Source organism: Vitis riparia, chromosome 7 (genome assembly GCF_004353265.1).
Source record: "Vitis riparia cultivar Riparia Gloire de Montpellier isolate 1030 chromosome 7, EGFV_Vit.rip_1.0, whole genome shotgun sequence".
NCBI lineage: Eukaryota > Viridiplantae > Streptophyta > Magnoliopsida > Vitales > Vitaceae > Vitis > Vitis riparia.
This window is the reverse complement of record NC_048437.1, coordinates 8,593,318-8,620,622: the sequence shown is the minus strand read 5'-3', so window position 1 is coordinate 8,620,622 and position 27,305 is coordinate 8,593,318. Positions and strand designations below refer to the sequence as shown.

Below are 27,305 nucleotides of genomic sequence, written 5' to 3'. Positions count from 1 at the left end.
ACATTTTAAATAAAGTAAAATAACTAAAAAAAATGCTTTTTGATAATACCTTATTTTCTCTATTTAAGAATATAAAACTATTTTTAAATTTTTTAATTCTCAAACATATTTTTTTATTCTAGAAAATAGAAAATTATTTTAAAAAACAAATACCAAAGAAGATATTTTCAGAAAATATCTTTTACTTATTTTTTCGGATTGTTTTAAAAAACGATTATATATAAAATAATTAAAAATAAAGTTCTATAAATAAAAATTATTTTTAAAATATACTTAAAAATATAAAAAAGGGGGTTAAAAATGTTTTGAATTTCTGTACAAACTTTTATTCTATAAAACTTTATAAAATAGTTTTCAAAATTTGTTTCTAAGAATTGTTTTTCGAAAACACTTCCAATCAGAACAGTTGCCTCTGTGTTCTTATGGTGAAAGAGAAATCACAAGGAAGATGACCGATTGAACATTTTCACATAAATGCTCATTATGATGCATTTGCCATGACAAAATTAGCTATATATCCAGCATGAGAAAAATAAAGCTTATAATAGTATCTTAGCATCCACCTTTTCCTGAGTGTGTCAACACCCAGGGCGTGGCGGGTTCTATCATGTAACTATGTGATCACATCAACGATGAAAATATCAAATATTAATAATCACACGAATATATCATAATTTCATTTTACCGATATGTCATAAATACATATTTTAACATAAAATATCAATGACCTAAAAATTATGAAAATATTAAAAAAATTCTAAAAATTATATAAAAAATAAAAATAAACATTTTAATTTTTTTAAATAAAAAAATTATATATAACTTATCATATTTGATAATAATATATTTGATAAAAAGAATATACATTTTATAAATATACATTTATATTTATATTAAGTTACATGATATATTATTTTATAATTATATTATGATAATCTATCTAATTTTAAAATATCTTTAATATTAAAATTATAATCTATTTTAATTTAAATGTATTCTAAATAATAATATATGTATAATTTTTTTAATATTTATATTTTTATATTTAATAAATATATAGATTATATATAATAAAAAAAAAACCAATTAATAAAAGGGAGAATTGTGTTTTATACCTACTTGAGCTTAATAAATAATAAAAGGTCCTTGAATATCCATAATTGATTACAAGGATATAAGATTGGAATAGACAAAAATACCCTTTTGACTCACTCCCATCATTTTTGTTTTTATACCACCACTCTTTATATCTTCATTCCATAAAATTCTCTTTTATTTAATCATTTTTTTTTCATTATTGTTTAAACTCTTTTTAAAATAATTAAAAAATTAGCATTATTTTCTATTTTAAATTTATAAATAAACAAAAATTATAGTAATGATTCAAAAATCATTTTGGAAAATACTTTCCAAAAAAATATTAATTTAAATGAATAAAAATTATTTTTTACATTTTAGAAGTAAATAATTTAATGATTAAAATACTATTTAAAATAAATAGATTTACTATTTTTTTCCTTTTATACTAAAAATTATTTTAAAGTTTACTTTTTTTACTATTATAAATAAAAAGTTTAAATTTTTTTTTAATCTTTTTCCTTCCATATTTTAATATTTTTTTTAACATAGACTTTTGGTAATAAGTTATATGAAAGTTCCAAATTTGTTTATTAAGGAATTTTTTTTAATGATTTGAATTAATTGAAAATTTAGTGAAATAAGAAAAAGGAAAAAGAGAGAAAGAGGATAGATGAAGAGTTTTTATTTTAAATATCCAACTAAAATGTTTTCGTATTTAGAAATAGATTATATCAATACATATTACAGTAGAGATTGGATTTTTCTCATATAAAATGGTTAAATGATATATTTACTCATTTTAAATGAAAACAAGTAGTTAAAAATTATATAGATTATGTTTGAGTTTGGTTTTAAAATATTTTTTTCTAGTTTTAATTTTTTTATTTTTAAAAATAAATTTTATTTTTTATATTGTCTCTTTTTGAAAATTCATTTAATTAAAAAAATGAAAACTATTTTTAAAAATGAAAATTGAAGACCTTGTTTAATACTATATTTTTTTATATGAAGATATTAAAAAAAAAATTCGTTTATTGAATATTCTTTTTTTATTTTTAAAATATAATATATTCACAATTAAATAAAGGAATTGGTCAATTGTATTTTTTTTTTAAATGTAATATGTTCATAAAAAAATTGGATTTAAGTTTTCCGTCATTTTTTTAATCAAACTACTAGAATCATGTTTAATACATATATAGATACATGCACTACGGGGATATGAAATTTGTGTCACTGTATAAGGGTATTTACTAATTGTACAAGAGAAATGTACTAAGTGTACAAACAGTGTATAAGATTACCATTTATAAAATATTTCAATCTATTTTGAACTACTCCTTTATTTTCCTTGTCACCCACAAATTGCATACTCATGTCATGCACTTTATTTAACTCCCATATGGAAATTCCGATACTTTCCCAGTAATGATGTTTGGGGAAAAAAAATTAACCCTAATTCATCCACCCCTTTCTCAGTTAAACCATTAGAAATATGGTTAACACACTTACGGGAACACATTACTTAGGAGAGAGATATTGCACCATTGTACAATCGTATTACGCTAATTGTACAAGAGGAATGTACTAAGTGTACAAAGGTGTACAAGTCTACCATCTATGAAATATTTTAATCAATTTTGAATCATTTTTTCATTTTCCTTGTCACCCACAGATTGCATACCCATGTCATGCAATTTATTTAACTTCCACATGGAAATTCTGAAACTTTCCTTAATAATAATGTTTGGGAAAAAAAAAAATTAATCCTAATTCATCCACCATTTTGTCAGTCAAACCATTAGAAATAAGGTTAATATACATACGTGAACACACAACTTAAGAGGGATATATTGCACCATTGCACAATGGTGTTACAGTAACTATACAAGGGAAATGTACTAAGTGTACAAGACTATCATTTGTGAAATATTTTAGTCGATTTTGAATCATTTATTTATTTTATTTGTCACCCACAAATTGTATATGAAATTCGCACTATTGTATAAGAGTGTTACACTAACTATACAAGGGTGTTACACTCATTATACAAGGCAAATGTACTAACTATATGAGGCAAATGTATTAATTATACAAGGGTGTACAAAGCTACCCTTTATGCAAAATTTCAATCAATTCTAAACTTTTTTTTTTCTTGTCACCTAAAGATTGAACACTTTTCCCCCACACATTCCTTCACCTAAAAATTGTTTTAATTTTAAATTTTAAATTTCATCATTCAAAATTTGTAATTGCATATTTTGTTTAAGTAGTTTTAACAATATTTTTTCTTACTATATTTACATCCTATATAAAGGAAAATTAACCATAATATTTAGGTATTACATTTTTTTTGTGAAATCAAATTAATATAAATGGATAACATTAGTGTCATTGTTTCAAATGACTTAAAGACAATATAAACAACATATGATAACCATTGAGGAAAAATTATCAATATTTTTTTTATCAAACTATGTCATTTAAATCTTCCTTACCAAAATTAAAACATAGGAAATAAAATTAAAATTAATCACATTTAAAGTGTTTATTACAAGTAAACCGAATAAAATATATATTTTTACTATTTTTCCTTTACAAACATAATGTCAGTCGAGATTAAAAAATTCATATTTAAATAGAATTAAAAAGGATAAAAAATTTATCTTTGTAACTTTTGTAATTTTTTTTTAAAATTATTAATTTAAATTATCAAGTTAATTTAAAATAATTTTTTTGTTGTAATATAGTTTTGAAGATTCTACGATTTTTATATTATTACTTTTAATTTATTTTCTTTGATTTTTTTTTATTTTAAATTTCATCTAAACTTGTTTTTTCTTGCATTTACATGTTTTCTATTATATCCCTATTTAAGGTGATTTTCATCTAATTTGCGTTCCATTATATTCTCTTTTCGATTTTAATGTGTTGTTATACCTCTTTACCTAACAAAAGATTTTATTAATTTTCATCTACAAAACTTAATACAAAAGATATCATGTACGAGGAAAAAAAAATTATAATATAATTACATACATATCTCTTAATATGATACATTTGCTTGACTTAATGGCATCGTGCTTTAATAATTTAAACCATGTCAAGTCCACATCTATTTTAGATTTAAAAGGATATTTGAATATTTTTCAAATTATTAAGTTATAATACATTATTCAATTAAAAATTAATTATCAGTATTAGTTAAAAGATGATCATTTTAAGCATAATTTCAGGAATATTAGGTATAATTTCAAGAATATTATTGTGTATATATTTGCTGTTAATATTTTCCTATATTAGAAGATTTTTTATTGTACTCTTTTAGGAGTTTACCTTATTTAGGAATGTGATGTATATAAGATAATCAAGGTGAATAAGAAAGGCAAAAGTTTTTCTCACAATTTTCTTTATTCTCCACGGATCATGTTACAAAATAATATATTAAGACAATATCTATGTATTCTCCATAAAATGGAGAAAATATTCAAATATTATCTATAACCTTAAAAATATTAGGGAAAAAGAGAATGGGAGAAAATAGGAAGTTAGTTGTTTTCTTTTCTTTTTGATAGTCAAGGTATTTCAGAAAATTTTAAAAGGTATCCTTCATCTCAATTTTTACTCATCCACTAGGTTTTGGGCTTAAATACAAGGATACGAGGACCTTGGGCCAATTTTCAAGCCCAAGTGGGTGCAAAACTCAATTCTCCTTAAGAAAATTATGTTTTTATATTTTTGATAATAAATTAAATCAAATTTAAAAATAAACTAATTAAAATTAATTTATTTAATAATTGAAAAAAAAAAGATGAAATATAGGTAAATTATTAGTGAAATATCAGTTAAAAAGCAAAAAAATGAAAAATGGGCAAAATATTGGTAAAGTATCCAAAAATATTGCTTGATGAATATATCTTCCTGAATTTCGCATTGGGATCCACGGATCCACGGATATATCCTCGATATATCTGGATACTTTAAACATGATTCACATTCATAATTTAAACATGGTATTTCACATCATAGTTTATGATCCTGGTAATTGGACTGCTAGCAATATGGTCTGTACAGGGAGGTATAACCGTATAAGCACCATACTAGAGACGAAAATGAAGGAACTCGATAAACAAAAAAGAGAATATCTACAAAGATAAAAACAATTAATTATGTACCTAACAAGCACTTCCTTTTCAGAAAATCGAACCGGCTCTTCTCTGCAGCTTCTTCTGTGTAGGGGGTAACAAGTTATCAGATGCACATTCTGACTACCACCAACAGAAGGGGAATTATTTCACCTGAGCAGGAGATTAGGAAGCAGTGATTCAGCTTTTGAGCTCGGATGATTAGCTGAGCATGGTTGGATGCCCACTTTGGAGCATCCTCTTGAACATGTCCATCCCAAATGCAGAATCGGATGAACTGAACCAAGCAACACAAATATTTACTCAGCAGTCTGATCATAAACTTTGCAAATAAATTTTTTAGCATTTAGACAGCGTTTTTAATCAAGCAAAATGGGGAAACAACCACAATAATATTATAATTATACTTAAATTTCAACACCTGGTGCACTAAAACAGCAGACACTTCATTCATGCTGTGCCTGAATAATCAAGTATTGATACCAGAGAACAACTTGACCACTTCATCAGTCAAACACTGGTTTTGCTAGCCTGGAATGTGCATCATTTTGGTAGGTGGGGTGTGAAATGCCATTTGCATTGGATGTAATATAACAACAGACTGGCCTCATCTACTCCAATGGGTTGGAATACAATACATTGCTCTAATTTGCGTGAGACTTTGATAATGATTGGCACTCGAAAACAGGAACATAAAATGTTGCCCCCAGCCACTTAACTAGCAGTTTGCAAATTCGAGCACAAGTCAAGATGAAAATCTCACTTTGGCCAGATTCATAGAAAAGGAAGAAATATGGCATAACCAAGAGAGGACACATTCATCAAAAGAGACCACACAGAATGGTAAACGCCTGTGAATCTCTTACCTAATGCCTTACTCCCATCAGAGCATAGAATTGCCTGAAGCAGAATCTATGGCTCAGATAACATGTGATAGGGAAACAATCGGTCATACAAATCAAGGGATATAGAAAGAGGTCCCAAATGGACACTCACAGGTGATAACAAATTAATTCCCTTGACATGCAAAAGCACAGCTACATAACAATAGAAAAGAGAGCACATGCATAGAAAAGGAACGCATGATAAGCTCTTTAACAGTATTATCCAGTTCATGGCCTGCATTTTGTTATTTCATTAAGACATAAACCACAAACTTAACTTTTGCTACAAGCATGCTTTCAAATATGCATAGCACTGTCACATGCCAGGGCCCTATTTGCCATCTCTACCAGAAAACAGCAAAGAGATCTTTTCTTTATACAGAATTCACATGAATTTCCAATGAATGACATTTCCTTCAAAACCGAGTTTTTTGCCTCATTTAAAACACACTTGCAGATTATATATTTTTTGCTTCCACCAAAAAGATTTTATGTGATCTCTTCTGCTAAGATATATCTAAGAAAATTAAGGGAATAAGATGTGAAACCAATTCAACATCTAAAACTCCTAAATTTCCCTCATCTACTTCTCTTCTGCTGAGATATCCAGAAGGAAATTAAAACAATAAGATGTCAAATCAATTCATCATCTAAAATTCCTAAACTTGCCTCACAATTCAGCATTTCAAAAGGCACAATTTGCTACATTCTACAATATAATTCATACAAGACAAAGTCCATGCCCACAAAAAATGAGGTAAACAAAATAAAGGAAACAAAGGCTAAGAAGGCTGCAATTCTAGAAACAAAAACAAATAATAGATGTTACAGTTTAAAAAACACTGAAAATAAATAACTGAACAAATCAAAACAAATTACAATAAAGATCAAGTGGGAGAGATGAAAAAAAAAGGATAGGCTCACCTTGGGATAGTGATCTCATAGGGAAATGAGACACCCTCTGCACTTGGTATAGAAGGGATATGATCCTTTTTCTCATTAACAAATTTTATGATTTGAAATAAAACCTCACGTAGAGATGCTTCGAGTGCTGCCCTGCGAAGACTTCTGTCCTCTGATGCACTTTCTGAATAAATACAAGGGAGCAAAGAGTTACATCTGAGCAGCTGAAACATTCTTAGATCACAAACACAGTTCACAGTGGTGACTATACCTCCTGGGTCAACTACCGCTTTGGAATGGTGAGACTTGCTAGAATGCGCTTTTGGGTGTTGTGCCACATTCAAGTTGATATACCAGTATTCCCAAGATCGGCGCTCAATTTTGTTAGTAAACCAAGATGCTTGTTTATTTTTCACTTCATAGAAAGATAGGCATATCTGCATTACCACTGCAGAAGTCATTTTGGGATTTTTTTTCTCCTCAAAGGAAGGAAAAAATAAATAAAAATAAATAAAACTGAGAAGGTAGGCTTTGTTTGAATCATTTATACTACGTTTGGTTCTGGTAGAATACTAAGAAAACAAAAAAAAAAAACAAAATTTAAGGAAAATTATTTTCTTGTGTTTATCATGAAAAATACAAAGGAAAATCAAATTTAATTAAAGTTAATTAAAACCTTATGCATTTTCAAATCACTTAATCTTTATATAGAAGAGGAAAAATAAGTGAAATGAGTTTGAAGTTGTAACACACGAACACATTAATTTCAGCCAAAATACCCATGTCAACACAATATGACACGACTACAAGTGTGAGATCCATGTTAGACACAGCTATATTATGAGCCCATTTGAGATAACTTCCTATTTTTCACTTTAATTGGAAGTTGAAACCAAAGCCAAAGTTACGCTATTTAAAAGGTAATATTGGTACTTTAAAATTTTATTAAACATGAAAAACTTGTTATATAAGCCAAAATAGAACCTTTATAAGATACAATATTCTCCTCACTTCTATATTAAGATTTTTTTTTTTTTTTACAAGTCTAAACTTTTTAAACAACATTAGTCAACAAGCAAAAAAAATCTTATTGAGCTTAAAAAAAGAGTTTTTTACTTCTCATAAGTCAATCGAAACAAGGCCTAAATCGGATACAACTAAATATATTTTCCAACTATAATTAACCATGTAATATTACAAATAATTTATACTCATTTTACTTTGCTTATATTTAGTAATGTTTAGATTTATTTTGTTTTTGATTGATCTTGTATCCAAGTACTTACACCTATAGTTGAGATCCTTTCTAGCTGAATCTGCATGTCCTAAGATTTTGGAATGCAAAGGATCCAACCACCTAGACACGTACCCATACTAAGATGCCCAAACCCGAACCCATGTAAAACAGGTTTAAAGAAGCACACAAAAATAATTTATTAACTTTTTTATATTTTTTATTTTCCTTCAACTTTCCCTCTTTGTTTTCTTTCTTTTACATTTTCCTTCAAATTTTCCTACAACCAAACATAGACTTAAAATATGAGGGGAAATATGAGAGAAAGGAAAGAAGAGAAGAAAGAAGAATTGGAATAAAATAAAAAACAAATTTAAGTTAAATAAATTTTTCTCCAATCTTTTCACAATTTAATTCCCTCTTTTTTCTCTAACATAGACTAAAGAATTAGAATGAATAAGTTATTAAATGATTTTTATTATGTTTTATTTTCCATGGAAAATCAAACAAGAGAATCTAGATGACTTTCCATTTCTCTAATCCTTGTCGATACCCTAATAATGCATTAACAAATGCAAAAGACAGCGAACATAAATTTTAATTAATCAACTAGCAATGTAATGCAAGAGTCTTGTTTGAACCACCATCAATGCTATGATAGTAAATCATCAACTATGATACATGTAATAATAGAGTAATGTGCATGATTCATTCAATCAAATTATTGGGACAATGAAACATGACTAAGAATGATGAAAATATTGTTCCAAGGAAAAAAAATAAGGTCCTTGGGTTGATAAGGAAATATTGTAAATGGGTTGTTTAGCCATTATCTTAGTTTGGACCACAAGGTCCATCAATAAGAACTAATAACTGCCAGATGACAAATTTTAACGAAGAGAATATTAGACACATAGTTGTTATAGGAGAGCTTTCCCAAGGCTCAATCACTCCCTGGTTATAGTGCTTTGCTTGCTAAGGCGCAAGCCTTGTTAGAGATTTCTAACTGTATGTTGAAATTCATTTAATTTCATTACCTATTTTTCAAATGGTTTCTTTTAAATATTTGGAATCTTGAACTTTTTGTTGCTTGGATTGGATTTGGATCCTATGTAATAAAATTAATATACATCATAGGTTGCATTTCACTTTACTCAAGCATGCACCTTGTATTGCGCCTCTGCCTAAGCCTTAGGAGACTGTTGCACCTTATGCACACCTTGCACCTTTGAAAAATTATTTAGACATGCACACACAATGTCAACAAGGATGCAACATAGATTTTGCAATGTAGTCTTAGCACATTTGAGTCAAGAATTAGTATTTACTATCTTTACGGAACAATACTATATAAATGTAAATTAACATCTAGGAGCTCTAAGATGGATTAAAATTATATCCACAAACCAATTCCAGGCAAATGAAAATCCAAAGGAAAATCATGAACCTGACTTTTCTTGTTTGGGTGTTTCTCTACCCAACTGATGAACTGGTCAATCTTCTCATTGATCTTCCTTTCAACTTCTGCATCTCCACATTGTACCTGTACAATAAGCAAGGATGTGATGATGAAGACAAAGATCAAAAGCTGCCAAGAGACCAGAACATATCCCTTAATCATTCCAAATAGGTGAGGTATGATATAGCATATGACACTGTTAGCCATAGCAACTTTGGATATTGATCACAATGTAGCTTCATATATAGAAAGCCAATTAAAAAGGAAAAAGGTCAAATGAAATCAAATCAAACCGCACTAAGTTAAAGGGAAACAAAGGGGCAAAAAAGGGTTGATCTGAATAATGTCAAATGTGGTTCAAATTGAGTAGTGACCATAGCACCATGTTCAACAAAATGAAGAACTTGAAAATAAAGATACAAAAGTGAAATTACATTTCTAAGGAATCAGAAGCATTGGCCAGATAAGTTTAATAAACCTAAAACATAAAATAAATCATGATTATATTAACAAACAGTCATGAAAAAGTGAACTAAAATTTCAGAAGATATGGAAAGACCTAAAAATTACTGGAAAAATATTAAAAGCGAGACTATGATTGGTGTCAATATGGACCTTTGTAGAGCAAAGGCTCCATCTATTTGATACAAAGACAAAGTTTGGTTGATCAACAGAATTGGAAGAGATTAGTTGGAGAGAATTCAAGGGTGATTTGGTTCTGGAGGGGGACACAAACACCCACATATTAAACTATAGGGAATCATATTCCCCAGACTAATATTCATCCACAAGATAAATATGCACACAAGGGATTTTGCAAATAACCACCCAATTTCAAATGCAGAAATAAAGGGACCAGACCCATATGCTCAGCCTTAATAAACTTGTTCTGAGTCAATTAAGTGACCAAAATAACATCCTCCATTAAAAAAGCCCACCTGAACCTCCAATGATTTTTAGCTATCACAAATATCAGCATGAGAAAATGTTGTGCCTACAACAATATCTACCAAGCTAAGTAATTGAGGATCACTTACATATGTAATTTCAAACAGTTCTAAATCAATGTCTTTGGGCCGCACCAGCCCTAAGGCTCTATGAAACACAATCGTGTGAAGTATACCTGCACCCAGCAGACATGAGATGAGCAAATCTATCAATACATTGCCCCGACTGTGACATCAATATACATCCATTAGAACGTTTATCTAAATAGGTACGCACAATAATCTAACATTGTCATAACAGTAATAAACAATAAAGCCCTAACAAGGAAAGAAAAACTCCACTTCAAAACTTCGCATCATAATTGGATCAAAACTTTTGAAGCTCACACAGATAAAACTCTACTACGAACACCAAAGCTTGAAAACTACAAGTGAGACAAGCCAAATTTGCAGAATAACTCACAGCGTAGAACTTCGCGTATCTGGAAGTGCTCCAATTCCTACATACATGTAAGATTAGGAATTTTACAATCAGAAAACATCTATTACATATATACAAAAAGACATACATGGGATCAGAAACTTGTACCAGTTCTTTAAGATCGCAAGCTTCGCAGTTCATGGTGATGGCTGGCAGAGAGAAGTAAAGAGGTTGGATTGGGGCACCAAGCTATAATGGTTGATTAAGATTGATGGAGATTGCGTGTGAGATAAAACCCTAGAATTTTGAAATAGAGGGAAAATAAAACTCGAGATTTGGGAGTGGTGAGGTAGGAGGTGGATTTAGGGTTCGTGAAATTTAAATCCAATGGCACAACAGCAAAGAGACCCCTAAAACAGATCCAGAAAACACAGTGAGCAAAAGAAAAGCATTTTTTTTTGTTTTCCTTGGGGGTTTTGCATGGATTTTCTCGGAAATCAAACGAGGATGAATTTTCCCGGAAATCGAATGGGGGATGGATTTTCTTGGGAATCAAACGGGTATTGCAAAAAAAAATAATATGATTAGATTAGCACCTGCGAGGATTGAGAGTGGCAGAGGAAAATAAGGCCTTTTTAGGATTCTCTCGTCTGGAGGGCAACTTCAGAAAAGGGCTTCTTGATGCCCGAGTGAGAGAAGTGAGTGGCACTTTTGATTTTTAGATTTAGTAGAAATAAAAAATAAAAAAAATAACAAAGGAAACAAATCATGATAACAATTTTCCTCTCTCAATGTAAATAATTATTAATTATCGATTTTATTTTATTAAATCACTATCATAGATTGAAATTTCCATTTTTATACCCCGTATTTTATAAATTAAAATTAATTTAATAAGATAAATTATTAATAATTTCAATTTATTTAAATAAATCAATATTAATAGAAAAAAATGTTACCATATATTTTTAATAAAATATAAGAAATTAAATCTCAAATAAAATATTTTATATAAATTAATTTAAGTTTTTATTTAAAATATAATAAAACATGTTTTAATAAAAATATTTTAAAATTTTTAAAATAAATATTGTCTTCAACAAGATAGGCTTCCTTTATCTAACAATATAATTAAATCACATCGATTTTCATTTTTTTACTAAGGACTATTATAATGTCATATGTATTATATTTATGCATATTTTTTTATTCAATAAAATCAAATATTTCTTAACTCAATTCTAACTTTCTAAGCGTACAATTCCAAAATTCATATTTTCTATTCTTAAATCCAAGTATCATAAACTGTTTACCGATATTTTTTTTCTTTTCTTTAACCATATTTATATCAATTACACTTATAAAATAACTTTAACATGTATATTCTTATTTATTTTATCATTCTTTGGATTTTTTTTTTAAGCATTCCCATCAATTTTGGATAATTTTTGGCTTATCGATATTTGTGTAAAAATATCCACCGATATTTGTGTAAAAATATCCACCGATATTTTTGATATATCTGTGTTTACCGATATTTCAATCCATGACTTTGATTGGGCTGAAGTTATTGGCGATGTTACTGAATTTGAGCCCCTTTTGGTTTTGCTGGACTAATTAAATTATGTGAATGCTGATATTTATTTCCCTTAATTCTGTAAATTTGAAAAATTATTTTTAGTTCCAATAATTAACATTTTTATAATTTTTTTAAGTATAAATTTATTGATTAAAATTAATAAAAATAAATATTAGTTAAATTTTTTAAAAATAAATATTAATTACAACTAATAAGAATAAATATATCAATTTAATAATTAAAAGTAACTTTTAAGTTAATTTTATTGAATAACCTTAATACTTATAGTAAAAAATAAATAATAAGTTTTAAATTAATAACTTAAGAATAATTTAACTTAAAGTCAACTTAAGTCATTAAATAAATATGTATTTAATTTTATCAAATACTCATTAATTATAAGACTTTTAAATTCTATAGATAGACATGTTGACCTCTTATAATTGCAAATTTTAAGTATTTGGTCTCACTAACGGTAGAGAAAATGAAGCCTTCAATGGTGAAAATGTAGTAGAGGGTTGGGATCAAGTTAAACAAAGTTTCATTCCCTCGTGGTCTAGAGTCCTAATTCCTACGAAGTAGAGGGTCAGATTGGGCTGGACCCTAATGAGTAGTGGTGGGGCAGTCTAGTTATTGGGCTTCACTTCATTCAGTTGGGCCATGATAAAATCCACCAAAACACACTTAAAAGTCCCAATAGGAAACGATGACGTTTAGATGATGAGGAGAAAACCCGTCATATATCAATTGAAAGGGTGTGTTGATCTTCCAATGTCAAATTGGAGTTCAAAGAATGAGAAGTAGTGTCTTCTCTCTCATGTTCGCTGCTCTCTAAGATTTATCCATAGATGACTTTGTAATACATTTCATTCAACATTCTTTTCATTTCAATTTTACAAGAAATATGAAGGTATTTCCCTCTTGGTTTCGTAAATCATTCTTATGAGATGTTGAAGTTGTTAGTATTCTATTATCATTTGATTTCAAATACTATAGAGATTGCACAGTTCATAACAAGCTAATGAAATCAAATATGGCAATTTGTTCTGTCAAAAAGAGTTGTATATCAAGTTAAACAACATTATCCCACTCATAACTTAGTTAAATAAGACACACAATTTGTCAACTCACGGGTTCGCCTAATGGATTTTCACATTGAGCAAGATCACAACTCTAAAATTAATCAAGATAATCAGAATCTTGATCATCAAGATCTCAATGATGTATATCTCAAACTTCCCCAAGAAGAAATATATCAATGTTCCAAACAAGTCTTTGATCCCTAAGGGTTGCAAAGTAACTCATTTAATAAACCCTCATTTAGATCAATTGATTTCAATTTCTCATTCAACTCATACCCATCAATCACCCACCTATGTGAAGGATTATATATGTCAAACCACTAGCTCTTCTTCCTACCAAGACATGACTCTCATTACCACACTTAACCAAGAGCCCAAGTCTTTCAAAATCACTCTAAAACACCTCATTGATATGTTGCCACTCAAGAAGAGCTCATAACCCTTTGCTTTAACAACACTAAGTGTCTTGCTTCTCGACCTTTCAACATCGATATCAGAAGTTCTAAATGGGCTTATCACATCAAATACAAGAAAAATGGTTCAGATCACTATAAGCATGCTTGTTGCAAGGGGTTTCACTCAAGTTCTTAGGCTAGATTATGATGAAACTTTTAGGTCCATGATCAAGCCCATAACCATTCACAATATCCTTTCCACAGTTATTGTCTCTCATTGAACTATCAGGAAACTTGATGTTAAGAGAAAAACATGCAAGTCATGCATAAAGAGGATTAATGCTCGTTAGACCACATTGACCTTATCCTATTTATACTAGATGATCCATTCCTTCTCTATCCACCTAAGGTATCACCATTATTAATGCATTTTTACATGGTTTCCTCAAAGAAACTACGTAGATGGAACAAGCCCTAGGTTTTGTCAATCCATTTCTTTCTAATCATATTTACTTATTGAGCAATTCTTTCTATGGTTTAAAACAAACACCTCACGCTTGGTTTTAATGTTTATCTCAATGTTTGTTCACCTTTGCCTTTGGTTGTTGGAAAGTCAATTCCTCCTTGTTTATTTACAAGCAATAATGACACAATTCTGCTACCTATCTATGTTGATGATGTTATTATAAAAGGAAACAATATTTCAACAAATTATGCACAAACTTGGCTATGAATTCACTCTCAAAGATCTTGGCATCATACGCTACTTCCTTGGAATTGAATTCAAGCATGACCAATGAAATCTTCCTCTCCCAAACACATATACCAAAGACCTTCTCTCACAGACCCACAAGTTTGAATCCTCTTACCTATGGATTCTAATTGCCATTAAACCACCAAAGCAAACTTGAAGATCACATTCTCGTCATTGAAACTGAATTTTGGAGGCATCCTTCAATACCTCATCTTTACTCATCTTTACTCATCTTAATATATTTATGTCGTAAATAAAGTCTACCAACATTTCCATCAACCCAACCTTGCAAACTTTAGAGCCATTAAATGTATCCTTCGATATCTCAAAGCACTCTTAATTATGACATTCAAATTTTGTCTCAATGTTCTCTAACCTTAAATGGTTTTTGTAATGTAAATTAGGTTGGCTACTCACTCACTTGTCGTAGCACCACATGCTATGGTATCTTCTTTGGTTCCAATTATGTGTCTTAGGATTTGTTTGGTAATGTAATTGTTTAATTTCAAAAACAATTTTATGTTCTCTAGAAAAAAAAAGGATAATATGCTTGACAACGCGCGAGAAAACAAAAAACAATTTTTTTTGTTCTTAAAATCAGAAAATATGATGTTTTCAAATAACAGATTTAGTTATCTTCACTTATTTTATAAGGGTTGTTTTAAAAAAAATTATACAAATATAAAAAATGATTTAAAATAAAACATTACATATAAAAATTATTTTTCAAACATAGGTTAAAATATAAAAAATAAGTTAAAAACATTTTAGATTTCAAATAGACATTTGTTTTATAAAACATTATAAAATAGTTTTCAAAAACTATTTTTTAGAATTGTTTTCGAACAATTACCAAACAAAACCTTAGTTTCCAACAAACAACCCAATGATACCTAATCTAGTGTCAAATCAAGATATTATGCACTTGCTTTCACTACGTCTGAATAACATGGATTAATGCACTTTACATGAAAAAATATAAATAAATAAAAAATTATTTTTCATTATCACACTAGACAGATTACCATTTTCCATCGAGAAAAAGCTACTCTTGGCAATCTAGTTACCAAATATATTCCTTTCTCATTGTAGATTGTAAATATCTTAATTAAACAACTTTCCAAGCAATCCTTCAAGGAGTTCCATGAGACCAAGTTGGGATGTTCCCGTACCCAGCTTAAGGGGATATGATAAAGTCTATGATTCACTTAAAAAAATAACAGAGATCATGACATTACTGATGAAGATCACGATAGAAAACAAAAATAAAAAGTCAACAGTATAGTACCATTTGATTTCAAACAGTCCGGAGATCCCACAATCCATGACAAACTGTTGAAAATAAATAGAAATTTGTACCATAGCTAAAGGCTTTTCTATTTGTAAAATGAACAAAACAAATTCTTGGGAGTTGATTGATTTGTCAGCATTGTATTTGACTTATTTTCTCTCTTGAATTCTTGCGTATGAAACCATAACACAGTATGTTGCTCATATGAAAAGACTGCATAAAATTTTTTTATTTCAATCCATTGCTTTCTCAACTCTCTCTATCTCTCATTTTTAAGATTCATCACTTTTCATCAAGAAAAAAGAATACAAAGGGATCTCTTAACCCAAATCTCACAAACAAAAACAGACCATGTTGTCTTTTGGTTGCTAATTTATTTAGGAATTTCCTTCGTGGAGGGGTCAGATTGAAATTCCGTTACCTCGATCACTTATAGCACATTAGTTGCCAGTGCATTTCCATACTTCTATTTTTGGGATCTACCGAATTTGGAGCAGAGACAAGTTGACATGGAAGCTGAGATGGCATGGTATGACTGGAAAGATAAACTTTGATAAGCTAGCAATGATGAATCATGCATGTTATATGAAGTCCTGATTAATGAGATGGTTCTGAGTATTCTGGCATGTGGAAGAAGAACTGCAACAGTGCCCCATGGGAAAATGGGAGAAATATTGGAAGTAAAAAAATGGGGAGGGAGGTCATCAAGGACATGGACAGTAAAAAACTTTTGAAGATATCACGTATTCAGACCAGGACTGGATTTTAACAGGAGGTGGTGTTTCTGAATTTGAATAGCTGGGATAGGGAATATAAGTACATTTCATCTTGAGGCAATCAATTTATTCTTGCTTTTTCTACTTATGTGGTTGACAAAAGTTGGGCTTCAAAACCTTGGTCATTGTACTCGTTTTGTGATATTCATTCTATCAGTCACAGATTTCTGTCTGATTTAGCAGGGGTGGTCACCCTATTGTTTGATGTGCAACTGCATCTTCAGTTTTAGAGAACATGGGCTGTCTCAATGCTAGATCCAGAGTCTCATCATACAATATGAACTTCACTTCGGCTAGAAGGCAGTCTGATAAAACCTGGAAATTAATTTGGGACCTTAAAATAGACGGGACAAAAAAATTATGGAAACCATTTTACAGTCGCTACAGAGTTTTCCTTTGCTTGCTGGAGCATCTGAAAATTTAGTCCCTTTAGGTCTTATACATGGAGGAAATCTTTTTATAGGTGGTTTTATCATGAAGGATGATGTTCTACTCTGCATGTGAAGGAAATTTTTCCATACTCTCCTTTCCACCACTCCTGGGGGTTGCTGTCTCTAATGCTTAAGGAGCACTGCTTTAGAATGATCTCCAGTATTCAAGAATGTAAGATACTCTCATGAGTTCGATCAGCAACTTACGTTTGGACAAAACCTGAAAGGATTGTTCGGGCAGATGACAAATAGGGTCTACCTATGAAGTTGTGATGATATGAGGAGCACAAAAACTAGAGTCGGTTTCATATTTCGTCAGCATTTTCTAATAATTTGAAGAGCTTTTCTGGATTGAACTAATGGCTAGGATTACCCTGTCAGGTGAATATGTTATAATTAATGCAACGACCAAGCAAGTTCAAGTGCAACATAAGCCTACTAACATGTCTTAAAACAATTGGGACATCTCAGTTTCCAAACACTTCCACCTCTTGATTCATACCAATTTTTTTTCCGGGAATCCATGGTGAAGAAAAGTTTATCAGGACAGGTATATAAACAGGAAACCAATGTTGCATATTCCAGCAGAGGATATGAAATGAAATCAAAGAGGCTCATTTGCTTGTTTATGAGTCAGAAAAGAAGTCTGATCGTCTACTTCTTATCAGTGGGGCCAAACAAAAGGTTTGCTTGTTTATGGGTAATGACTTAATTAACATTTTTCAACAGGTAAAATGCTGTCCTTGACCTGAGCATCACAAAATAATTCGGTTTGGTTATTAACTAGAAATGAGGTCGGGGTTGAAGAGTCAACAAGTGATGCTAGGAGAAACCAAATCTCAGGTAGTGAAATAAATCTCCATAGGATTAGCAATATGTAATCCCAATTTATTACTTTTAAAACTGGCAACACAATTAATATTAGCATGTCTGTTGTTGGAACTCCAACCGGAGATGTGAATAGTGTGACTCCTTAAATAGACAAGCAGGTACCTCGAAATTCAAAAAGTAGCCAAACATGATACGATACTCCTTTTTGGCCTGGGCATAACACTCAGGCAGCATTAAAGATAGTGAGATTCAAATTACTATAAACCATAATTTCTTTATTTTCCTGCAATTTGCATGGTTATGGAGCAAGCCTAGTCATGATGCAATATCACTCAACCTAGAAGTCTATGATTCTGGCACAGATGTTTCCCATGTTGGAGATAACCTGGCTGTGTAGATACTCTATTTTGAGCTTGAAGTTAGGATTGATAATCCTTTTCATGGAGGTAGTGGTCACCAGAAAGCTTTACTGGAAATCACCAAGATATACAGAAAAGATAAATCATAGGTAGTTAGGACCCTTTTTTTTTTGGGTGGAAATAGGTAGCTAAGCTGGCTATGCGAATAATGCACTTCTCGAAAGAACTGATCCAATGGTTGAGGCTTGAGAGGTAGGGGGCATTATGAGCTCTAGCTTGACTGTCTTCCAGAGGCAGATGGTCCAATGTGTTGGTCTTGATCTCTTTCCCATTGACAATAAGAGATCATAGGAAGTAACATCAACATCAAAATTATTATTATTATTATTATTTAAAGAATAAAGGAAAGGAAAGGGACAAAAGAAGGAGAGAAGAGGATGAAAAAATAGATTCTCACTTCAATTCTTTTTTCTTTCAGTTTGTATGAAAGTGATGCAACTTCCGTCCCATTATCCACAGCAAGGTCTTCCAAGCAAGAAAAAAACATAAAACGACAAAACCTTTTCAAAATCATAGCTATTATAACGTTGGAATAAAATAATTCACTTGTGTGGGGAATGGGAATGTAGCTTTTACCATCAACAACCACTACCCTCTTAACACTAATCCACTTTCTTTACATAATCTTCCCATTAGGACAATGTCAGAAGAAAAATAATAGTAAATTGTTTGATAATCTCCAGATTGGTGTATCAAGAGGGGCCCGAATCAGATTCTCGCTATTCTTGATGCATTATGGCTGCCTGCAGCTGTGGGGCAGTGCCTCAATGTTACCTTCCCAAGTCAAGAAGTAACTGGAATTGCTAGGTTATCAGTCAGAAAAACAATTGATGAGAAGGCAACTCTTCGTGGAGCCAAATGCCTTGTTTTGGGATGGGGGAATTCAAATTTCAAAACCACACAAAGTCCCTATGGTTAGAGGGTACTGTACCAAGTAGACCCTCCAACAAAACAGCAACAATAGTAATAACATTAATAACAACAATAATAGTAATCTGAAATATCAACAACAATAATAGTATCAAGATTAAGCAGTAGCAGCAACTGCTGCACAACTTGACCGGCCAAACATAAGCTTGTTGAAGGGTTATGAAATGGGTTGGCATTAAACCATTTGTATTTCTTTCAATTATTGTATATATTGATTTAGATGCTTCTGTTCAACTTGAGTTGGGTGTATATATTGTCATGGAGTTAGTTGAGAAATGGAAATCACAAATAGTAGAATTTCTATTGCCTTCAGACATAAAAATCTTAGAATAAGTCAAGTCATAATAAAATATATAAAAAACCTTTAATAAAATAACAAGCAAAGCGAGGCGTCATGATTGTAATGGATATATAATATGTTATTTCCATTATTCTATTTCACTGTCTCCATCATTCACTAGGAGGAATTGAGAGAGAAATATTGGGTGGTTCTACTATGATTTTGATGATGAGAGAGGGAGATGAAAGTCTTTTCAAGATTTTAAGACTTAACCCAAGTATGATATACAACATGTAGTGGACGCCATCAGCCAAGAAAGCTGGTATCATTCTATCTAAAACGAGAAACTCATAAAGCATCGATTAGCCGGTTATGTTTTGTGGACTATAATTGCAGATTGTTTAGAAAGAGGGGTGGTGATGTGAAATGGGTGAATAAAATGATAGGAGATGAGTTTATACAAAATTAGCACATTTGGAAATCCTCCCAATTGTTGCAGTGGGTGATGTGACAAGGGAAGGGTAGCTGATTGTCAATGAAAGAAGTATTCCCTCAGTAAAATTCAGTACCTGCTACGAGTAGTCACACTATGTTGGTTTCTTGTATTTGGCATCAACACTCCTTTTCATCTCACCCACCGGACCTTTCCATTAAAGATCATGAAAGTTCTGATAACTGAAATTCAGGTTGGATCTGGAGAGGAGTAGAGGCCAAAGTCTGATTTCCTATTGAAATTTTCTGGCTGATCTTTTCAGAACTGTTCAACTTTGAATCTGCCTGTGCTTCTGATCCAGGTGTGATGGTTGGCAGGCAGGTTAGGTGAATACCAACACCCTCCTTTGTCTGACTTGAAACCAACTGTTTGTTGCATGAGTTTTGTTAATCCTTTGTTGAATATATGTTTCGCCCTCCGAATGTGACCGAGCGAGGGCCTTCTAATCAATTTTCACAGCATTTGCCTCAATAATATCAGTACTATTCCTACACAGGATGATGATGACGATAGTGATGATGATGATACAATTGATTGCTTACAATTTCAATGATTTATGGGATGAAAATAGAATTTGGAAAATTCAATTTTGTCAGCTGTGGAAGTTGTTGGAGTGTATGTAATCATGGGTGGAAAAACTTGGAGCAATCCAAGTTAATCACGCAATCAAAACCCTTTTAATTTTGTATTATTCTGGTAAAGGACAATCAGTCCTTCATGGGATTCGGTCATCTTGTCCCATCAAAAGGAAATGTGGGCTCCATCTGTCACTCTATTGGAGAGGAATGTCATGGCTTACCATGACTTAGAGGTTTGTTTGCCAAAAAACTTAATTGATGTATTCTTTCATAAAGTTGACACGTGTAAATTTAGATCGCATCAATGTCCTCATGCACATGCTTATGTTCATATCATGGCAGGTATAAAAGAAGTGGATATGACATGTACATACTTTTGGGTAGCACACAAGACCCCCCCTTTTTTTTTCTCCACTTCAACTGTTGACCTGTCTTGTGGACTTCTTTTGACTTCAATTTGGTTACAGTTGTTATTGGTAGCATTCTATATAACCAGGACATGTGGCTAGGAGCTTATTTCATATTGGGTAGTTCTAATTTCATTCCATAAATAGATAGTAGAACTCAGTCACAAACACAGATGTGAAAGATGGTTGGAGCCAAAATAGGGTGGCAGTTCCTAGACAAGGTACATTGTTATCGACAGTATGTAAGCATAGAGCTAAACTCTTCACTTTGTTTTATTTGCATGCATCAGGCAGTTGATGCATACCATTGTCATGAGCTTCAAATTATTGGTTTTTTGTAGCATCAAATTCAAACCTTGAATTCTAAGAACAGTGCTTGGTTGCAGATTCATAGGCATATATTTCACTTATATCAATTGGGCAATTATATTCCACAGTGTAGGACTACTGTGGCCATCTAAGTGTTTTGTGGCAGGTAGGTCTTCCCAATGTGCTTCAAACAGATAGATAGATAGATGATATTGGAAAGTGCTACTTCATTTAGCTTGTGACTTTAAATCTATTTTTAATTTTTTTTTTACTTATATGTATTTTCCCTCAAATTTCCCTGACAAACATAACCTTAATTTTCACAAAGTGAAGATCTTTCACATTTGCATTTTCTTTTACTAAACATATTATGAATCATGCATGGGAAAGTGACATGAAACTGGTTCCAAACCTGAAGCTGGACCAGTTCTTTGGGACAGGAATAGCACTGGAAAGTGAATATTGAAGACTTTAAAATATATGATAAAAGACATTAACTTGTAGGAATTAAGATGGATAGCTTTAAATGAAGAAAAAGCTCTTGATTTTCAGAATTGTTATCTTGGTGTTTGTGATTCAACCAGGGCTTCTGAATGGTTTTACATTATAGTCACTGAACAACCCAGAAAAGTACAACTTCATTTGTTTCAATTTTGAAACTTCACATATTAATTGGGATCCTCAATGCAGATCACTAGAGGGGTAGAATCACATGGTAACTGAATCTCAGTGGAATTATAGAACAGGAATACAAAGATTAGTTTATTGCTAAAGCCTGCATCAAATGCAAACTCCTATAGTGAACCAAATCTAATCTTGGTAACAGAATTAGAGGGTGGGCATGGGTGTGGGGGGTCCCTGTGGATGTCAGTGAGAAATTCTCTCTGCCAGGCTCATCATCACTCAACCTTTTGTAAGTTCCTCCCCCCCAATCAGAACCAACCCACATGCCACCTTTGTCCAGAGACATGATCTATGGTAGTCCTGCAGGAAGGATCTTGTCCATGTTAGCTTTTGTCAGGTTGAAGCTCCATTGGAGTTCCCATCATGGATGACCTGTTTTCTTATATTGTTGCTCTAGGTGGGTCCACTGGGGGGAATGTAGAATTAAGAACCATCCATTTCTCTCCTTTCATGGAATTCCCCCAATATTTTTTTATTTTTTTATTTTAGTTTATTCTGTTCATCTCTTCACTGGATGAATACTTACAAAATACAAGATGCCCTTAAAGGGTCCCAACACAGTACGCATACGGCATACCCTAAACTCCTCACTGCAATTCCAATTACTAAATTGCAAGTCTAAATGATTTAAAGGGACACATCTGCTGGGTTTGAATGATTGATTTGGACTGAGATGGGTCTATGGCCAAGGAAGAGGCCAGCAATAAGGTTATAGTGCAATCCACTGACAGTGAATTGGGTCCACACACATGATAGATGATACTCAGTTCATATTTTATGCACAACATTAAAAACTTTGTCTATGTGGGTCTTGAGCGGCTACCATGTCTTGGTAAGCGATTCCCTGGCTCCGTCGGTTTAAATTCTCGTTTCCTATTAACCGTACCAGTCTTTTCAATTCTCAGGATAATTTCTAACAGAAAGGGAGAAACATACGATGTGTTTTCATATCTTCAAGACTGTAAATTCTAATGAAAAAGATTATTGCTGTCAATGCTACTCGCTCTGTATTGCATTGCATTCTAATTAAAAGAGGTTTGAGTAGCTGGATCTTTAAGAACAAAAAAAAAAATTCTAGCTAGTATTTAGTGACAATAGGAAATGATACAACAATAGATTGTGGGGGGTAATTAATAAAACTACTAAGTGAATTATGTAGTTGGTTAGAGACATCAGTTGTATCCGAATTTGAAAGGCTTTGAAAAGTATAAATTTGGACTCAAAGTTCACTTATTCCGAAAAAGAGTAGAGACGATAAGGGAAAGAACAGTGTCCCACACTGGTTTATGCAGATCTGCGGTTAAAAAATTGTAGGGGTAGGGTCCAGGAGTCTTTGGTTTTTCAATTTGTTGTGTTGCAAAGAGGGGATATAGCACAGAAGCTTACTCACGATGGACTCTGAGTGACCTTGACACCCTCAAGAGGACAAAGACACATGACTCAGAGATACACTACAGCAGTGTAGCATGAGCCCATTTTCATTCATCTGTCACAACCAAAATCCAAAGTTTTGGTGTTTTCCTAAACAAATGAAAGAGATACTCAAAACATAGATACAAAAAAAATGTACACATGAATGTGAGAGGCGGTGGGGGGTGGGTGAAGGAGAGAATATATTTTTATTTATTTATTTAATTCGAAGGGATACTGTCAATAATTCACTAGTATGAAGGGTGAGAAACCCTAGAAAGGCTGTAATGCCGCATAAAGGGGGACATCACGTAGGACCCATATGGAATGTGGGAAGTGAATGACATCCATGCATGGTGGTCTATGTCATGTCATGTCATATCATCTTATCTCATCTTAATGCAAGCCGTTCATGTACCTTCCATAATAATTCTGCATAATGCCATGCCAGTGGTTGGTCCATGTATGCGTACCATAACGCAAAAAGCATATAATAAACAAATATATTTTGTATAAGTATAAAGTAGAAAATTCAGAACGGTTAGGTTATAGAGAGATTCGGCGGGAAACGAATCTTACGGGGAGCATATGAAAGAGAAAGCAGGTGACAGTGACAGAGCAGGAGAGAGAAAGTAGATGAAGGAAGGGGGGGTGGGTGCCCGAGGATCGAGGGACGTCTGCCCCTGCCCCTGCCCCTGCCCCCACAGGGCTTTGACGGCGACTACAACGTCTGCCCGGCATGTGGAGCTGCGACTACAATCTTACGTCGTTTTCTGCTGCCCGCATGCTGCCCAGTCCATTATGGATAAAGTGGGCAGACTCATGGCCATACAGTGTCGGTCTTCCTTAAGCCTCTGAACTGGTCTCGCGTTCCGGACGGCACGCGCGGTCAGGTACGTTCCCAGTCCACCCAGTACATTTATCATTTATTATTATTGTTACTTATTATTTTATAACTATTTCTACAGGAATCTGGAATACGAGAACGGCACTACCTTTTGTTGCTGCTTTCAACTCCGCCTCCCCACCGCCAAACAAACTTTGGTTTTTCTCCTTTCCTCCTCTTTCATTTCCCTTTCCACTCATATTTCATTTTCTCCTGTTCTCGACCCAGACCTCACTCCCACGCGTTCTCCCACCATTCGTCTTCAGGTACACTTTGGGAAAAATCAGCTTTATATAACAATTCCTTTATTATAAAATAAAATCAAAAACTCGAATTGGATTGAAACACTGCGCATGATAAGAAAATGTCCGTAGGCCAGAGACCACAGACCACAGGATTCAGGACTATAGCTCTTAAACCTTGTAACCCGCCGTATCAGCCTTAGCCTCGATTCTTTCCAGTTCTGATTGGTTTCCTTTCTCTTCTACGCTTGAGTCTACAGCTAATTGGGGGCCCCTTCTACGGCCTTTTTGTCTTTGGCAAACACATGAGACATATGTTCACCGAGTCAAGCCCACCTTTGGTGTTTACCTCCTCAATTTTCTAAAATGATCAATTGGAAAACTTTATGTATTAGGAAAAAATGTAGTTGTTTCTTCTTTTAGGCAATGAAACAGACTTATAGTCCAGACAGAATATGAACGCAAGAATTCCAAGGGTATTTCGGAAAGTTAAGGGTATTTAATTTATATAATAATAATGTTCCTTTCTTGGAACAGTACTTTAAAATATAGTATTGAATTGTATGGTTGAAGCCATTACAGTCCAGAAAAGGATTAGTTTAGTCCACTTCTCCATGGAGTCTACGAGAATTGACATGGTGTTGAATTTTGTAATAATAACAAGGGAGAAAAATCCCAAAAAAATCTTAGTACTAACAAGGTTGGTTACAATGTTAATTTAATTATCTTGTATCTCAAGTGATAAGATTACTCTTCATAATCAATGGCTTTGAATCCCTATAGTGATTGACAAACGGTTCGGCAAATGTGAGACATGTAGACCCCTCCATCCTCCAACCCCCACCCTTTTTCTTTCCATTTACCACCATATCTGAATGAAATTTTGTTGGTGAAATATAACATTTATATATATATATATATACAGTTTTTTCTTATCAGTGGCGAATGGATGAGGGCTATGTCAAGTCGATTTACAATTTGTTTTGTGTTCTTCTTAGTAGTGGGCATAATGAAAAGTAGTGAGAAACGCAGACCCAAACACATCTTTCAAGCTCATGACCATGACCCAGCCACTATGGAGTCTCCTTTTCCAATTTTCATCGTACAATTGAGCCAAGTGTGAATCCATTTCACCAATTCAATTGTCAAATGTAGTATTGGTCGCTTTCAATTGTATGAAAGCGCTCTTAGGCTATGATTGAAACCTAATTATTTTCCCTTTTTTTTTTTCTAGATATTGTAAAGCATTCAACATATATAGTAAGCTTATTAGAAATTAATATTTTAGGAGTCAAATAATAGAAAGGTGAGATGGGGAGAGGAGAGGCACACGGATAGAGAGGGAGCATTGACACGTGAGAATAATTGGGATAGAGGGGATGGGTGATGGCTCAAATGTGTAGCACACGATGGCAATCATGCTGATGATTTGTTAGGGTAGTGTAGTGTGTGGGGGAAGGCTCAATTCAAGCCATAAGTTTCGGGCAGTGGCTTTGTTGTTGGGTGTGGGGTCTTGTGCTTTACACGTATTTCCACGTGATAAGCCCTCTTCTTGAACATGTAATCATTGTCTTTCAGCAGCATCTTCTCCTGCACAGCTAACCCCAATACTACCCTAACCCAAACATTATTATTTTACTTAACTTGATTACTACTATCATTATTAATTCTCCCCTTCTCTTCCCCCATTATAAATCCTTGGCTTTTCTTCCCACTAGCGCTAAAAACAATTCCCATAATGCTAAAGCAAATAGTGAACTCATCTTACATTTCCCCATCGATTAAGTAATTGAGGATTGAAGTTTCAAACGTATACTGAGGAAAATGATAGGAGTTTTGGAATTTTTTTCACTAGGAAGTTTAGTCACATACCATATAATTAGTTGTCAACAAAATGTTGAAATAAACAATCCTGAACTGAGTCCCACCTTTGACTAGTTTTGTTTTATTCTTCAAGCTTAGTGATTATGCTGTAGATAAGGAATATGGCATACGACCAAACTGGGGATAATTATAGGAAAATCCGAAATTGTTAATACTATGATAAACCTAGCAATGTCGAAGTGGGGTGACAAGTGTGGAGCGTATGGGAAAAAAAGATATGATTATTTTTAAAATGGCTGTGTTTTTGACAGCAAGCACCAGGTGAATAAAAAGAGAAGAAAAGGTGGTTTTAATCATCAATTCGTTAATATTTCTTGCTGACTGTCATTGGAATCATGAGAGTAATAATGTGGTCTTATAAAATTTTATTTTAATCCTTAGAGAAGGAAGGGAAAAGGGCAAAGTGGGAAATGGGGAAACCTCCAATCACTTCCCTCCAAAAACTACTTGCAACCAAAATCCAAATCCATCCTAGAATTTTTTTTTAATTTATTTTCTTCCGCATAGACTGAGGGAGAAAAAGTGGGGGGTGTTTGGTCTTGTATATGTATCTATATTAAAGCTTCCTTCA

General features: G+C 32.4%; 1 protein-coding gene across 2 annotated transcripts; it reads right to left on the bottom strand.

Moving 5' to 3' along the window:
• Positions 1-5,052: 5,052 nt before the first annotated feature.
• LOC117919112 (autophagy-related protein 101) lies at positions 5,053-11,505 on the bottom strand. 2 transcript variants are annotated; one of them, XM_034836195.1, is made up of 8 exons: positions 11,242-11,505; positions 11,116-11,152; positions 10,743-10,828; positions 9,694-9,789; positions 7,284-7,449; positions 7,034-7,196; positions 5,379-5,502; positions 5,053-5,309 (listed from the first exon to the last, which is right to left on the bottom strand). In XM_034836195.1, the coding sequence occupies exons 1-7, from the start codon at positions 11,272-11,274 to the stop codon at positions 5,427-5,429; spliced, it is 657 nt and encodes a 218-aa protein (XP_034692086.1). In that variant the 5' UTR covers positions 11,275-11,505; the 3' UTR covers positions 5,053-5,309; positions 5,379-5,426. The 2 variants fall into 2 exon arrangements, with proteins under 2 accessions (XP_034692086.1, XP_034692085.1); XM_034836194.1 differs by having other exon boundaries at positions 5,053-5,502.
• Between the last annotated feature and the right edge of the window lie 15,800 nt (positions 11,506-27,305).

Coding starts and splice junctions, on each gene's coding strand:
- LOC117919112 (XM_034836194.1), bottom strand. CDS start 11,274: ATGAACTGCGAAGCTTGCGATCTTAAAGAACTG. Junction 11,153..11,241: donor CTTGCGATCTTAAAGAACTG/GTACAAGTTTCT, acceptor ACATGTATGTAG/GAATTGGAGCACTTCCAGAT. Junction 7,197..7,283: donor AGCGGTAGTTGACCCAGGAG/GTATAGTCACCA, acceptor GTATTTATTCAG/AAAGTGCATCAGAGGACAGA.